The sequence below is a fragment of the Pectinophora gossypiella genome, chromosome 15 (genome assembly GCF_024362695.1).
Source record: "Pectinophora gossypiella chromosome 15, ilPecGoss1.1, whole genome shotgun sequence".
Lineage (NCBI taxonomy): Eukaryota > Metazoa > Arthropoda > Insecta > Lepidoptera > Gelechiidae > Pectinophora > Pectinophora gossypiella.
Window position 1 is genome coordinate 8,138,840 of NC_065418.1, and position 17,466 is coordinate 8,156,305.

The 17,466-nt window shown below is 36.1% G+C and overlaps 2 protein-coding genes across 3 annotated transcripts; one reads left to right on the plus strand and one right to left on the minus strand.

Moving 5' to 3' along the window:
• Positions 1–7,349: 7,349 nt before the first annotated feature.
• LOC126372971 (uncharacterized) lies at positions 7,350–8,582 on the plus strand. Of its 2 annotated transcripts, XM_050018905.1 has the most exons (3): positions 7,350–7,524; positions 7,797–8,402; positions 8,507–8,582. In XM_050018905.1, exons 1-3 carry the CDS (start codon positions 7,353–7,355, stop codon positions 8,524–8,526), a joined length of 798 nt encoding a protein of 265 aa, XP_049874862.1. In that variant the 5' UTR covers positions 7,350–7,352; the 3' UTR covers positions 8,527–8,582. The 2 variants fall into 2 exon arrangements, with proteins under 2 accessions (XP_049874862.1, XP_049874861.1); XM_050018904.1 differs by having other exon boundaries at positions 7,797–8,524.
• A 68-nt stretch (positions 8,583–8,650) lies between these two features.
• LOC126372980 (putative nuclease HARBI1) lies at positions 8,651–9,998 on the minus strand. Its single transcript, XM_050018916.1, has 2 exons — positions 9,698–9,998; positions 8,651–9,452 (listed from the first exon to the last, which is right to left on the minus strand). Exons 1-2 carry the CDS (start codon positions 9,995–9,997, stop codon positions 9,285–9,287), a joined length of 468 nt encoding a protein of 155 aa, XP_049874873.1. The 5' UTR covers position 9,998; the 3' UTR covers positions 8,651–9,284.
• Positions 9,999–17,466: the final 7,468 nt, after the last annotated feature.

Here is a 17,466-nt window from a genome sequence, read left to right on the forward strand (position 1 = left end):
CGAGTTTTAGATTCAAAATGACTTTTGTTTGTGCAAATGCCCCCGAATTTGTCTCGGTTGAGTTTGGGAAAACGAGGGTGTATAATTTTGAATGGATTTTCAGTCTTTACCGGGTTTAAGAACAATTTAGAAACCAATCAAAAAATTGAAAGAGTAAATCTTATGCATCTGATTTTTAAGTAGATATCCGTATATATGGAAATAATAACAGATTTTGCACTCAAAAATCACACAATACAGCCTCGAATTTACAATGTTATGCTCTCATTATCGTACGACGCAAAGGGATATGATAAAGTGCAAAATTTGCGCTGCGTTCTTCTTGTCTTTCATCGAAAATGGAAGCCATAACCTTATGACAAAAACCGTGCATTACCTAAAATGACTTCTAAATTCCTGCCATATAATGTTCCCATCAGACTTTATGGACGTAATAAGCAGTATCGTCACAAAGTGCTGACTTTTAAGACGTAACATAAGATCACATCGCATATTTTATAACTTGTGAAAATATCATAATTGTCTATTATTTTCAGTGGTGGAATGACTGGAATGCTTGGCTATCAAACCAGAGATGCTAGCATCGATTCACGTTTGTATAAATTATAGATAAAAATTTTCTATGAATTGTAGGTTTGCCTCAGATGGCGATCACTACTCGGCTGGAAGAATGGGCGCTGAGAGCTCTCATCCGGTACAAAAATTTAAGACATAGGCTGCTCAGTTGGGCGCGCGCCTCGCTTTAGTCTTTGTCATTTCCTCCAAGGCTTCGACTTGATATAACGACTACTAATATTTATCAGAGTATTAGGCATACTACCTATGCCAGGAGGGACTCGTAAGGATAGTTCCTAAACGATCACCCAACCACTAACTGACTGCACTCAAGGTTACTTAACTTTATTGATAGCTAATCAACAGGCGTCATTGGTTATTGGCTAGTCCTATCGGTACGGTAAATCTATATTACACGAAATTTAGTTTCGCTTGCCTGTACCACGCACTCGATACGTGTGTTAGGTATAAAGTATTACGTCATAGCCGCAGCAATAGGTTCGCATTGCAGTTTTCGATGTAGGAAAATTCCATAAAAATTCTAATCGACACGTTTATTGCCTTCGATTATGACGATTATTTTCTTATGCTTACTGTTTATTAACTACCTACTATAATACATTTTTAAATGTAACCTAGTCCTAAAATAATATGCATTTTTAACGTGACAAAAAGCGGCTGCGAAAATATTAACATAATATTTATTGTGCTTTAAACAGCTTTTTTAATTTTGTGCTGTTTTTGTAAGATGACTTTCGTGATATGTCCCCATCGGGATTCGAACCCAGGACTTCAGCATCGTGACCCAACGCTCAATGACTGTATCACGTGCGCTGTTAGGTGGGTTTGAACTGAACGATTATGAAAGTTGTTAAACACAAATTGTTGTGAGGTTTGTTTTTAGACGATTAGTAAATCTACCTACCCCAAATATGGTGCTATCTCACTATGTATGTAAAGTTTTAGATATATCTACCTATATTTATGGAGATGTCCTTAGAAAAGGTTTAGTACGATCTACTCTGAACCGGCGTGCGTGTATGAAACGATTGATGAATGTGGAGGAAGCAAGAGAAGTGAGTCAGGATCGAAGCAAATGGAATTCCATAGTCTCTGCTTACCCCGGTGGGAAATGGGCGTGTTTTTATGTATGTATTGTTATGTATTGTACATCGAATAAATGACTATATTATAAATGACTTGTCACGGAAATTTTATGTTTTTCACACGGTCGTGCGAATGTGCACCGAATTAGCTTAAGTCTGCAAATTGATTCTAGTCTAGTTTCCAGGATCATTTCAATAGTAAATAAACTATGAACGGGCGTCGAACTCGTATGTGATAATCATAATCATTTATTGCAAGTCACAGTTACACATAGGTGGTATACAGGATATGGTAGGTACCCTGTAACGCCCCGCTGGGGCACAGCAACTTAACCATAACATTTGTTAAGTGGTCAGAATTTACATTCATACAATAAGCTTTAACCAATTATCTACATAACAATTTATGTAACATATAATATATATTCTAGTATAAATTATATAAGTATTATTAATTGTATTGCATATTGTATTGTATGTTGTATTCCATGTTGAGATTTAAAGACCTCGTGTAGGCGAGTAATGGAGAATTTTGGCATACGCGCTGATATGAGACCAGAGTGGCGCCACGATTTGTCTGCTGGAGTGTCAAGACATGACGAAACCTGTCTGGATAAGCTGACGCCGAAAAGGCTTCTCCTTCACGTCGCTGTTCCTCCCCCCGACTCACGTTTTATTTGTGTGAAATGCGGCAAAAGGTGCCGTGCTGCTATTGGCTTGATAAGTCACAAGAGATTCTGCAGCAAAACGTGACAGCTACACAGACATTGTTACTATCGTCTGTCAAGATGTAGTGGCTAATGATGATTGTAGGTTAGACATGCAGATATCTACATAACACTGACGGCAGTAGGCTGTGACTATTTCTTTCTCTTTCTGGGTGAATAATCAATGTTTGCCAGGGTGCTCAGGTTAATCATTCGCAACTCACACGAGAGACGATCAACATTTGCATTTGATTGGTATGAAAAGCAGCTGAACGCACATTCCTTTTCGGAACAATCTCAGTCACGTGAATAAAAATACCACTATAATACATTTATCGCGTTGTTTACCTATAGGTACCACAGATCATAATATACTGAGTTATTTCCGATATCAAGGTAGGTAATTACTAGTGTAGCGCTTATCGCTATATCAAGAGATACCTACTTAAGACCTAGTGCATTGTTTATTGCTAGGATTCCAAAAAATCTGCTTGTACAGAACAATAAGTATGATATAAAATCTGTTTTCTATATAAAAGTATTATATTGAAGATAAAATGAGGCGTTGAACTATGGACCTATCTAATCCTAATTTAGATATATTGTACTAGGTACCTTTATTGTTGTATTTACTTAAATTTATGAAGGTAACAAATAAAAGCAAGAGTTTTATACGTATAACCCAGTGAGAGCCTTCGGCGCTTCTCATTTGTCTAACCAAAGAGTAAATGCAATGCAATAGGCAGACATTTACGAAGTAAAAGAAAAAAAAGCATGGTAACAACACCAACACTTTGCAAGAAAAACAAAAGACAACTAGCTCACTTAGCAGTCACCTGTTTGTTGCCGATATTTGTGACATAGAGGTGTTAATATAATTTAAAGCTAGTGGAAATATATTATTTGTGGCGTAAAACACTACGTGACCCAGCACATGCGTCGATATTTTCACGCCACTAGACAATTAGGCGTATTTCACATAAGTATAAGTTTATTGCGACATTAAATAATGCTGTTGATTCCTGCAAACACCAATTAACTTTTAATTTAGTTTTGTTCTAAAACTATCTTTATCTCCGTCTTGCACTCGTCGTAACTTCGTAAGTGAAGGACGGCAGTATTTTTAGAGTTGTCAGACTAAAATAAAATAAAGTTTTGTTAGGCAGTATCTGCACCACAAACTGGTACAGCTTTCATATTTATCATACATTTTAGTGGTTTTCCGATATATAGTGCTGAGATGAGTCAGTGTAAACCTGTCTCTGAAAAATACTCCATCTCGGTGAGTATACATTTTCGATTTATGGGATCTGTTTAGGCCAGACAGATTTTCTATAATTTGGACTGCGTTTGTACTTTTTTAGGTTTTGAAATATGGACTTAGAAACTCTTTTCTTACAAAATTTTATATCCAGAAATACATTTATAGTAACATATTATACAACAATGTCTAGTTCAAGCAATATAATGTGCACCAATTTGGTTCGGTAGCATTTATTTACTTTTATTTGTTAGTGTGAATCATGCCTAATAGTTTCGCGTTCGATACCTTCTAACGTCGCGTCGGAATATTTTATTCTTATTATAGACTAACAGCCTAGACGGAAAATTTTACCTTGTTGAATAAATATTGTTATTTTGGATTACTTAATGTACTTAAGTTTTTTTTTTTATTTATTCAGACCATGTTACTGGATTGATAACAAATGGAATTTCCTCTTGGAAAATTCATGGAAAGATTTATCCTTTTTAAATTATTTCCAGTTTCATATTATAGTTAGTAAATAGATATTTACACATTAGTGTAGCTGTGATAATTAATCAACACGGGTTAATTTCTCCATACGATAGAAGTAAAAACTTATCGTTTATGTAGGTACAGAAGAACAATCTAGAAAAACGAATAGAGCAGGCATAAAATTAAATTACTCATATAATGTACAAACTCTAAAAATCCTTATGATAGATTTGTATTACACGACGTGTTGTTGTCATAGATATTATCTTCCTACAATGATGGATTAGCTTTTAAGAATACTTACTTAGTTTAGCAGAGATAAATATTACTACCTGGTTAGTCAATGACTGTCAATATACGGATAAAACACGCTATGGTTTCTAGAAATCGACCACTATCCATAAAAATATACTCTATTGTGGTTTATGTTTCAGAGTTTATATATGTTTCACGTGACCTAAGAGATAAAACTGCTATAGATAAGTGTTACAATACTATTAGGTATATATTCATTATTATATTAGCTAGAGCGTAACGAAAACTTTGATTGATGATTCTGAGTAGATAGATATCAAGTGAAATTTTCCATCGCAAAAGTATGGAACTAAAAATATTAAAAAACGGCAATTTTTTTTATTATTTTTCCTACAGGCAATTTCTTTTGATATCAAATCAGAAGACATGGTCTGAATCATCCCCCTCAGTATTTACGATGCCAGTAACACGCTATAGGTTAAATATTGTATTATTAATTATGTGTGTAGAATATGTTAGCCTAAAATTTTGTAAGTAAAAAGTCATATTGCCACATTGTGAACATGCAAACATTATTGACATCAATACATTTCTAATAATAGTTACATTTTTATGTGAAAATTTACGAGTTTTACAGAGAAAACGTGCTCATAAAAGTACCTTACGTATGTAAATTGTTGAGACATTGTGTTGAGATGGTATACTTGTTATACAGTAAGAAATATGTTTTTTTCTGTATAAGTATATAAGCAATAAGCAAGGTTTGCATATAAACTTAAAAGTTTATATCGTATTAATTGCCTAACTGGGCACCCTCAGGCCTGTTGTCTTAAACGTTGTACCGGGTGAGAGCCTTCAGGGCTCCCCATTTGTCCGGCCAAGTAGTTAATGCCATCTGTAACACGTCACGTCAAAAAAATGGTATTAATTTATACTTACTTACTTACATAAAAAAGACTTTTTCTATTTGATTACGATGTAACGGACAGTGATATTTAAAAACAGTCTTTACCATAACTGTACTATAACATGAAAACTCGCTCGACGTAGAGGGAAAATAAGGTCACTCGCCGTAAAGAGACTCGCCGTAGCGAGTGTCGCCGTTCGGAGAGTCGCTGTCAACGTTACAATTCACCAGATGGTACAACGGTGCCCAACTAATAATCGTATAAAATATGCACTATTATTATGATATAAATAAATTAGTCTAGATCATGTCACTTTAGGACAAACGGATTTGTTTTGGAGGCCTGTGAACGTAAGATCCGTGTTTTGGAGGGTACGTCCCGGCTACCAGGTAGCTATTAAAAGTACGTAGTCGTTACATGACTCACATGAGCCATGTCAGCGGCCTATGGCAGCTCAATAGTAATCTTGATACCAGGTTTGAAACGGCCAATCATTGATTTTATTTATTTATTTATAAAGGTTATACATACAGGGTCACAGTGTAACCTAATGCGTTGTGTGACGAGAAAACAATATAAGTAAACTATTTTTTTTATTTATATTTTTTATTTGATTTGATTTTTACAAAATAAACAATTAATGAAAAAAATACTATAAAATAACATGAAGAACACGAAAAATTACAAACATAAGATTAAAGGAACACACGAAAAATAATAATAATAGAAAAAAACATGATCTCACAACGATCAATCTCACGCAAGAGAAGAAGAAGAATTCATATAAAAAAATATAAGTTTCCAAAGTCTATCATTTTAACCTTACCTTAAGTCCTTTCCTAGACTCTAACATCGGAACCGTATGACGTCACAAGGTCACCGGGTCGTCGACCTCGCTCCTGCGCAAGATTGCGGAAAATAACAGACATTCGCTATTCATATAGATTTATGAGCTGAAAGTATCGAGTGGGAAGATATTGGGTATCGAGGAAAGTAAGTCAAGGAGACTAATGATAATTCATATTAGTAATTGAAAATCGTCGTACTTATATGCAATAAAAGGAGGTTGCTGTTAGGTACCTACATAATATAAATTAATTGGTACCTGCGCTTGAAAATTGATTAAAAATTGTCTCAGTATTTTTTAAGTATTCTAAAAAGTAATTAATTACCTATATACCTACCTACGAACATTTTTTGAATATAAAGGAAAAGTGAAGTTCGGTGAGTATGTGGGTAAGACTTAACATAGTTCATTAATCAATCAATAATTCTAAGGCCCGTATTTATAAACCGATCTCAATACCGCTCTCAAGAGCGATATCAACTGAGTCACTCTCAAGATGTAAACAGCGTCTTAAGTGCGACGTTAATTAATAGACGAATATTGAGCGCGTATCACATGATATCGATCTCAAGTTCAGGATCTCAAGTAAACGTCCTAATTGAGTGAACTATAGACCGAACGAATCAACGTTTCGTTCCTGCTTTAAAAAAATATTTCGGTTTAGGGCTTCAAACATATTAAAAATTGTTCAATTCTTTACTAAAATGTTAAAATTATTATAATTCAAACGTAAGTTATTTAAATTTATTATAAAAACGGTCATTTAACGTTTTAAAAATAATTTGTTATGATTTCAAAACGCAATGTGTAGTGAAAACAAAACGCAACAAACATCATTCTCAAAAAAAAAAGACGCGTCCTTCGCAACCACTTGTTTTGTTTTTGTATAGTTTAGACTTTAGTTATCAATAATAAACGTAAAGTAATTACTGTCCATAACGATGTCAACAATTAAGAAGCATATTTTTACTCCCCTCGAGAAGAAAACTTTTTTGGATATATTGAAAAGATACCCCTCGGTGATAGAGAATAAGGATACCGATGGCGCTTCATTACGCGCAAAAAATGAAGCTTGGGATATTGTAACCAGAGAATACAACGCAAGCCCTCATGCTACCAATCAGGTAAACAAAGTTATTTAACCTTTGGTGCGCGATTTCCTCTCGCTTTTTGCTAGTTTTTTATAATTGCATCCTTGATTTTAGGTTACAAATAAACAACTTTAGGAGATTGTGGATGAACCTCAAGCAGCGGCAAAGGGAAGCACTGACAAAAGAACGTCAACATCGGCTAGCTACTGGAGGAGGGCCTGCAACCAGTGATGCAGTTGTAGACCCAGATGTGTCTGAGGTGGCCCCTGCTCTAATAGTTGGTATCGATGATGCTGTTGACTCTGATACAATTCCAGGTAAGTAATTTTCTTCTAATATAGCATCACGCCTATATCGCCGAAGGGGTAGGCAGAAGTATATAGTAAATACAAAATCACTACTTGCCAGCTATGTTTAAGTCTGAGGGGTGAGCCTATGGCCAATGGTCTAGAGCCAGAGCTGGGATTCAAACCTGGCAGTATGTTGTAAGCCACACATTCTCCAAAAACAGCTATCATCAATTCTATCATTTTTAAATATGTAAATTAGATCTTTTTTATATTTCTCTGTTTAAATTACTTTGTTCCAGTAACCGCTGACCTTGCCGTCCAAGAAGTAAATATGGACTTGCAGCCCGTCTCTTGTCTTCCCCCAACTTCTTCCCAAATACCATCCACCAGTGCATTTTCTTCATCACCATTCCCATGCGCTGTTGTTACACAAGCACCACTTGCCCTTGCCCCAACCCGGACAACATTGACACCACCTCCACCTGAAGTAGGTCCACTACTGTCTCTCACTACAACCACTCCACCACCAGCTCTCCCTACAACCACTCCACCACCACCTCTCCCTACAACCACTCCACCACCACCTCTCCCTACATCCACTCCACCACCACCACCTCTTACTGCTTCCACTCCACCACCACCTCTTCCTACATCCACTCCACCACCACGTCTTCCTACCCCACCTCCACGTTTTCCTACTCCACCTCTTATTAACCCATCAAATACAGCTACCCAAACTTTTCAAAGGCATAAAAGTTCTATTCTGGATAAGGAATATAAAGACAGACAGAGACGGGCTAATGAGATTCATGAGTTGGAGGTTTTATTGTTAAGAGAAAGAATAAGAGAAGCAAAGGCGAGAGCAGACCTCGCAGAACTTCAACTGCAGCAGCAGTGTTCGTCAGGTACATCAGTATTATCTACTTGCTCATCATACTATTTTAAAAACTAGTATAGCTTTGTTAAGTCCTGGGATAATTAATAACACTTTTCATCTAATTTGTTTCAGATACTGCAACTGATGCCTGAAGAGGGGATGTGGCATAATATAATAAATGGAATATTGTTAATTTATTAAATAAAAGCATATAAGTCAATATATAAAATATGTTTTATTAAATAATTTCAAATACTATTCAATCACAAAGCACTGCTCATAAAGATTATTGGTAATAATTTTCAACAATTGAATTTCTAATTAAAAATCCAGTGCTAGTGCTTGGTATTAAACTATCTGTTTCTTCTTGTTCATCATTCTGATTCTCATCAAAAACCATGACATCATTTAAAATTAATGACAAGTTGTGTAATACCGCACATGATACAATTATATGAGAAACAGTTGACAGTTTGTTACCTAGGCCTCTAGATAAACAGGGAAACCTCCGCTTCCAAATGCCGAATGTTCTTTCCACAACATTTCTGGTTTTTATTTGAGCTCTATTGTACCGTACTGAGGGAGCATCTTCGGGGGCAGGTCTTATAGGTGTGAGAACAAAAGGTAGTGTAGGATACCCATTGTCTCCGACAAGTCTTCCATTTAAAATACCCTGCGTGTATTTTATGTAAACTGATGACATTTGAAATATCCTAGAATCGTGCATGCTGCCTGCCCATCTGGCTACTATGTCTAATATTTCCCTGCGGGGCCCTGCAACAACCTGGACATTAATAGAAAAATCTGATTTCCTATTTCTAAAGACTTCATGGTGCTGGCACCCTGGTGTTGATACAATTTTAACATGGGTACAGTCAATAGCTCCATCGATCCCGGGAAGTCCAGGCCACTATCCATGTCTACCCATCTCTTTAAACAATTCTCTGTTTCTGTTAGCCTCTGCTCCTCGGGGAAACTTTATGTAGTGTGTATGCAATTGAGCTAGCAACTTTGAAACCTTCGTAATAATATTTGAGGCGGTAGGCTGTGATATGTGCAGTAAGTCTCCACAGACTATCTGAAAAGGCAAGGTTTGTGTAAGTCATTTATGTAAAATTAAATTACTACCTATTACTAACTTATTCCTGTCCTGGACACAGGCTTTCTTTCATTTACTCGTTTAGAAGGATATGGTGCATTGCTCTACTGTATTCAGACCTCAAGATGTTCAGATACATAGTAATTTCGGTGTTCATTGTGCTGTCACTTACACTTTTTAAAGACAAAAGTAGAATAATTAGTATTGAATAAATTCTAGCTTACCTGAAATGACGCTGTAGCATAAAATCTCAGAGTTAATAAAACTGCTATTTCCGGAGCAATCGGTAGACCTCTGTTGTCCTGTTTTTCTAAGTCACTTCTCAGTAACGATGTTATAAACAATACAGATTCTTGGCAGAATCTGTATCTTTTCTGGAACCGATCCGCTCGCATTTCAAAGGGATTTTCGGCGTCCCTGATATAAACTTTTGGCAAACGATACGCATCTTGCCATAACAAATCGTCGTAATGATCTAAATCGTCGTAATAATTGATTTCTTGTAAAATATTTTCTAATTCCATTATCGCGAGATCACAAAACCCGCACTCAAGTCACGGTTTGACGGCACTCAGCAAACACGATCTTAAGTAACATCTTGAGAGCACTCTTGAGAGCCGAGTTTCGTTTATTAATACGGCGTCACTCAGTTGATATCGTAACCCTAAACGCGCACTTAAGTTCCGTTTATTAATAAGGACGTCATCTTAAGAGCTCACTCAAGATAGATCTCAGAGATAAGAGCGGTTTATAAATACGGGCCCTAAAGAGGGTACATTATATTGCTCATGACTGTACACTTAGGTACATTTATTATGGAACAATATACCTACGAATCCTTAGTTTTTTAACGCCGAAAGAGAACTTTAAATTGTCAACAAGATGACATTGCATTTATATTTATATACCACAATATATTTAGTTGAGCCATAATTCTATTTGCCATAGAAGACCATTTGGCGCTCAACCAGAAGTGTTATAGTGTAAAATTATTTTAACGACATACCATCCCAACTATCTCTATAATAATTTGATATAGTGACATCGTAAGTTATCGTTAACGATGTATCTTTCAATTTGGCAATGGTAATGATGAATAGTATAGCAGTGGAGTGACTGTCGGCGAAAGGGAACAAGAGTAGGTGGACTGAATAGCATTTGGTGCTGTAAAATTTTACCAGCTTAAGTTTGCGACTATAGATACATTATTTTTAGTGTTTAAAGCGTTGTAGATTTTTCGCTATTTAGACTTCAAAGTAGAAACTTTCGCCTTAATCACGAAAAGACTCATCTTAAAGAAAGTTTGGAGTATTTTTTTGTAACTTTATGTGACTTTTATTGTTATAGCCGCTGCACATACATGTACTTAACGGTTTGACTTTTAGATGTTGACTTCGTGTTATGAATAACTTGCTTTCCATCCGTTGATGCACCGTTCCGTTTCACAGAAATAATTATTGAAGAGATCAACATTTTTATTATGTTTTCCGCTATTAGTGGGACACGACATAAATTACGTTTGACATGAGCAAACATGAGGCGGTAAAGGATCATTCACCTTCCAGCCACCACCTCTCTAGCTTTAGATATTGTTTTGGGCCGTAAGTAAACGTGCCATGAAGACAAATCACCTGCCTTATACTGATTCACTGACACGTTTCACGTAGCGTGGTAAGGAAACCCGTGGAAATTTTCGCTGGCAACAATGGAAAAATGTTTAAATGGTTAAAAATACGATTCATAAACACCTGCCATTATGTTGGAAGTACATTAATAAAGTAACTTATTCTTACTCTTATTAAATGGTACTAAAGCACAGAATAAAGAATAATACTAAGTATAGAACGGATACTCCGCCCCGCACCAATTCGTATCGGTGCTGAGCTAGATTTACCTCACCCCCGATGGGTATCACTTTAGTCTGAGAGTAAGGGAGCGCGCACGGACTGTCGATCTTGCTCGCACTTAGGCGTCAAGCAACACATGGTAGTGATATTTTTGTATGTATGGAGTATCCGGGCTGTGACTAGAGTAAAAAATAATATATTTGGTCAACTCTACGTTTAGAAAGTAGGTACATAGAATAAATAAAAGACATTTAGAAAATCTACGGAGAATAATTGTCGAACTAAAATAGTAAGAAAATCGATAAAGAAAAGCGGGTGTTAGGAGGACTAACCCAGGACGTAATTACAACTTACGGGCTTCATTAGATTTGGTGAGTGGATGAAGGGGATGTATAGCGACCTTGAAAGAAAACTTTGTAAGTATTTATTTTTGTATTCCGAAGTCTTTTCTTAAACAAACAACTTTATTGATTTTTATAGCACTCACCCGTGCTTACAGAAACCTACAATATATATATTTTTTATGTTAATTTTCTTATACAAGTTTCATGTGATTTATTAGGATCTTCCCTGATTTTACGAATTAGTATACGGCTTGCAAAGGCACGCCTCCTATTGTCTAAAATATTTGTCAGGGACTTATGAAAATAAGTAATTTTATCATAATTCATATCCAAACGAACAGATACTTTCTTAGCTTATTTCCTTACAAGAAGATTTGTAAGTTAAATGATTTCAGCAAAGGAAAACTACAAGTTGTTTTATTTGAATATTAATAAACGTTATAAACGTTTAGAGAATTTTGAGACTGTATATTTATTTTTGTTAATTATTGTAAGTTTTTTTTATTAGATTTGTAAGTAGATTTATATTAATTAAAATTACGTACTTACCTACTTACCTCCTAAATTTTCACTTGCTTATGCTTTTTTTTTATCTAGCGGATCATGTGATATTTAGAACATAAAACCTTCCAACTGTTTATAAAACCATGAATTCTATGCGAATAAATGATTTGATTTGCGACACGGTTGACGTGCTTCTTAAAATACATATTTGATATTCCTAACCGCAAATAAAAATATATCAATTCCCCCCCTCATTGTCACACCTACAAATTCTATTCTCAATGTTGTTTTCCTGCCAGTTACAATAATAAACACGGAAGGACTTAATCATTCTTCTACTTTGGTCCTTTGCTGGGCTGGTGCCAAACTGGGGCTACGTGTGTCGGGTCACGGATGCCTGTTCGGGTTACCAGGTCAAGGCCAGGGCGGGATAACCTTCCCACCCCCTTTGTTGTTGTTTTGGTACCCTGTAGCTTTTCATTCTTTTTACTCGTACTGTCCTTTATCCTTCATTGCATCTATATACAACATTACGCGTGTGTGTGCGTGCCTTTGAGAATTATATAAATTTTGTGATTTGTATCCTTATTATTTGTGTTTACATTTGATCATTAATGCTATTATTTATTGTGTAACATTAAATATCATGTGTTGTCCGAAATAAAAATGTTTTTTGTTTTTAATTATTATCGAGTTTGTCCTCTTCTATCCATTTTAAATTATAAAAATAGGTGTGCTTAATTGCTTATAACGAATTAGTTTCAGAAATTAGATAATTAAGTATTTAACTGTTATTAGGATTACTGTAGATATAAATACCAATACGTTTCTAATTTAAGTCTAAAATGTACTTTCGTACAGTATTATGTTCTGAAGTAAGTAATTAACTGAATATATGAACATAGCTTCTGGATAATATCAAACAGAGTCATGTCGAAAATTACCTACTCGTAAAATGTTTACGTTCAAAATTACTCATAAGTACATATATAAACTAATGTTCATATTCCGTAGGGGAGTCAGTGCCTCAAAAAACGGGAAAGGAAACTTGCAGTCACTTATGGCGTGTATTCATTTGATGACCTGGGGGGTTAAAATGGCCACATCGAAGCAATTCATCTAAAAAAGTAATATTACTATTTGACATTTGTTTGCATTGCGCACTTACGCTTTAAGACAGTAGTTAAACAAAAACTTTACAAAAAAGGTTATTATAAAGTTAGTGATTATTTAGAAGATATGAATGCATGGGATTAACTGTCTGAGAACTGATATAAGGCAGCTAAATTACTCAATTGTATATCAATATTTTATGTTTATTTTTTTAAAGAACGTCTAGGGCCCTGTGCCGAGGTTTTTCTTGCAGCTTCTTTTCCCCGGCTATACAGGTTGTGAGAAGCTGCAGTAGTTTTAGGCTGATGAGACGTTCGTTATGTAAAAATTGACGATTCAAAGTGTAACTATGTTACCTACTGAATAAAGATATTTTTGAATTTGAATTACGTTTATATGCGCAAATGTCAAGTTGCAATAAATAAAACCTCGATTTCTTTCAACTAATTTCATTCGGGGGAACTATATTTTTGTACCTGGATTGAGCTACTCTCTATTATCTCCGATACCGACAGCGCTTATCGATATCGACCCACTAGGGTCCATCCGGGTCAATTCTTTCAAATATTTTCTTCTCAGACGACCCCCTGAACTGAGGTTCGCGTCCAACTGGGCCTTCTCAGGCTAGTTCTCTTAAATTTTGTACCTGATGAGAGCCCTAAGGGCTCACCATTTGTCCGGCCAAGTAGTTAATGCCATTTGCGGCAAATCTACAATAAGTCACGTCAAAAAAAATCTATAGCGAGGTTTTATTTACAAAAATCACATCAATTTTCAAAAAGCCGCTTACGAGGTTCCAATATGGCGACTTAGTCTTAGACAGGACTTAATCGATTCAAAGTCTTACCACGGACAAATTAATAATTTATGTAAAATCTATATAAAAGTATAATTTGAAATTATACTTTTACATAGATTTTTCGTGCACTGCAAGGGACAGCTAGCTGAATCGTTTAATAAGTACACTATTCATAGAATATAACAAAATCCAAAAATAAAGAAATGGCATCAACTTCGAAAATTTATAACACATTTTAGCACAACCTTTCTCCATAATAGAATCTTGGCACGACTTTGGTTTCCTACTTCATTAGCGAATTTCTTTGTACAAAAATACGAGCCGTGACGCCTGTTTGTGTACATGAGGCGCTAGTCCGGATGACAAGCCACCAGTTTACATTGACCCCAGACACCTCAGTTTTGGCTACAGACATATTACATAGATAGATAATTTCGCCATTTTCTGTCAAGGATGGACGACGTGATGGTGCGTCAATTTCTGGTTAATCCGTACTCATTCGCCGGCGCCAGTTGTTGCTGAATTTGTTTTTCGAATCATGGATCACCGCACAATATAATTTAAAGACTTATACACTTGCACTAGGACAATACAGCACAGAAGTAATGCTTATGAATGTTGTTATTGATTTTTGTGAAATGTTGTATGTACATAGTCCACACATGAGTCATTTCAGGGGCCTTTGGCGGCTCAATAATAACCCTGACATCAGAGTTGGTGGGGTCGGTAAACCACTTGTATCTTTGATCTACTATTCTATGGTTCTGTAGGAAGTATCCCTTACATAGTGAGGCTTCCCTTACATCAGCTTGACTATTGATTCTGGTCGGTATTATACCTCCATGGTGACGTTCAAATATTACTCGACCTCTTTGACTTCTACACCATAACCTGTGTGATAAGCACCCTGATACATTCTTAGTTTTCATCTTTCTCTCAGACCATGTATGGGAAGGATGACGATGTCAAGGTTCCAAACATAATGGTTATGTGTAGATCGCATTTGTAGCTGGCACTGACATCGAAAGCAATATAAACAGCGGCCGAGGAATTCGCGTGTGCTAATCTCGTCGTTGATATTCCAAAGTAAATCGATTTTGTATTCAAACACATCTTGTAAATTGAAATTGTTCTGGTTTCAGTTTTGTTTTTGACGCGTGGATAAAATACTGCATGCACATAAATGTACCTATCTGAATTTACAATAATACCAATGTCAATATCAAAGTCGATATTTATTATTAGAGTAGGTAGGTAAGTAGGTACAGTCATGAGCAATATCATGTACCCACTTTAAAACCATTTCGCGTTAATATATTTGATATTTAGTGAGACTTACAGTTCAATTTGTCCAAAAAAATAATGTGACGTGGTACTAAAGTGTATACATATTCATGCTCGTGACCGTACTGCAGAATAAAAATGGCAGAAGACCATCTATAAGTTTTCATAACACCGGGAGAGAGTAGGTACTCAGCGCTCCCCATTTCTTCTATCTTAAATAATTTGAAGTCATAAACAAATTGAATATTTAGATTTCAGTATGAAGATGCGATATATTTAACAACGTTACAATAATATTTATTGTAAATATAAACCGGGTTAATTGCGTACGGAATGCGGATTTTGAAATCAAAATTCGTAAATTAAAAGGTTTGTTTACAGAAGTGTCTGAAACTGTTTAATTAAACCAACTTCGTGTAAATGTTACGTTCATATTTTTAGAGAACTTTCTAGAATTAGAACGTGTATATGTACATATACAAAACCACGCCTCTGTTGGGGTAGGTAGAGCGAGTTCCGCCGGGATATGTAAAGGACGCCACACACATAGCAACAATACAATGACATAGAAATAATAAAAAGTTTTTTTTTTGACGCGACTTATTGTACGTAGATTTGACGCAGATGGCATTAACTACTTGGCCGGACAAATGGGGAGCGCTGAAGGCTCTCACCCGGTACAACGTTTAAGACAACAGGCCTGAGGGTGCCCAGTTGGGCGCGAACCTCGGATCAGGGCGTCGTCTGAGAGGAAAGACATTTGAAGGAATAAACCGACCCTAGTGTGTCGATAGCGATAAGCGCTGATTGAGGGAAGTCGTCGACCACGCCGGCGGGGTCGGTATCGGGGTCCTGAAGTGTTTGGTGACAAAATAAAAACTCTAAATTATAATATAGGTATGTCGGAACCTCATTCAGTATAACCCGCGGAGTGAGCCACGACCCTGGTATTCTGTGGACCCGGCTGAGTGATTTGATTGACACTTTTGTCGTGAAATCACTCAGCCGGGTTTGAAGGCCCAACATATACTTAAAAGTCGTTATGCCAAGTATGATAAACAGCACGGTTCACACTTCATTTTTCTCTGATCATGCATGAAATGAAATTACTCAAGTAGGTATCTAATATACTAGAGTCTTTGAGATATAGCCTGCCTCTAAAGATCCATCAAGTCCAAGAGAAATAGCTTGGCACCTGAGTGTAGGTGTGTGGTAGTGTGTAATGTAATGTGCTAGTACTTTTCCTACAACATTTAGCCAAAGTGATTCTATATTTGACTTGTTGACTACTTATCTAAGACTGTACTACGTCACGCGGATGGAACGGTAGGGTGTTCAAAATAATGAAATATTCAGGAATATGTATTTTCTATACTAGAATATTTCAAAATATGGCATATTTTAGTAATCCAGTATTCTACAAATATACATAATAAGTTCAGGATCAGTTCAGTATTCAGGATTTTTCCCGAATGATGGTAACGCGTGTCACACGACGTACTTATCTAGGAAAAGCCTGGGAAATCCGAAAGGATCAACTCAAAATACGACGGTACCGGTACTGAGATACGTATAGGTTTTGTAGGTTTTTCCTAGTCTACATTGCTGGACAGGTAGGCTTATGTGATGAAGATAGCCATAGCCATGAACACTCCATAAACTGATCACCTTGTCTTACACATCCTTCAAAAAATAACCTCATCAAATATTTTTCAACAATAGACCTTCAATATCAAATTACTAGATATTATCCGTGAATAATTGATCCAACGATAAGGCTATATGTCATAGTCCTTGCTCCATTTACCTATATGTGCACTATTAATACGGACGAAGGCTGCGTCGTATTGATTTTCTGGCTGCACGGGGTAGGACGGTGCGTTCCGTACGCGCACTTAGGGTAGGTTAGTTTTTTGAATTTAGAACAATTTTTGAATTCGTTCTAAAAATTAACATTTCTATTTTATGAATTCACTCATTCAACAGGGGGGGGGGGGGGGGGGTTAAAAGGCCACATCGAAGCAATTCATCTAAGAAAGCAATATTGCAATTTGACATTTGCGCATATAAAAGTAAGTGCGCAATGCAAACAGATGTCAAAC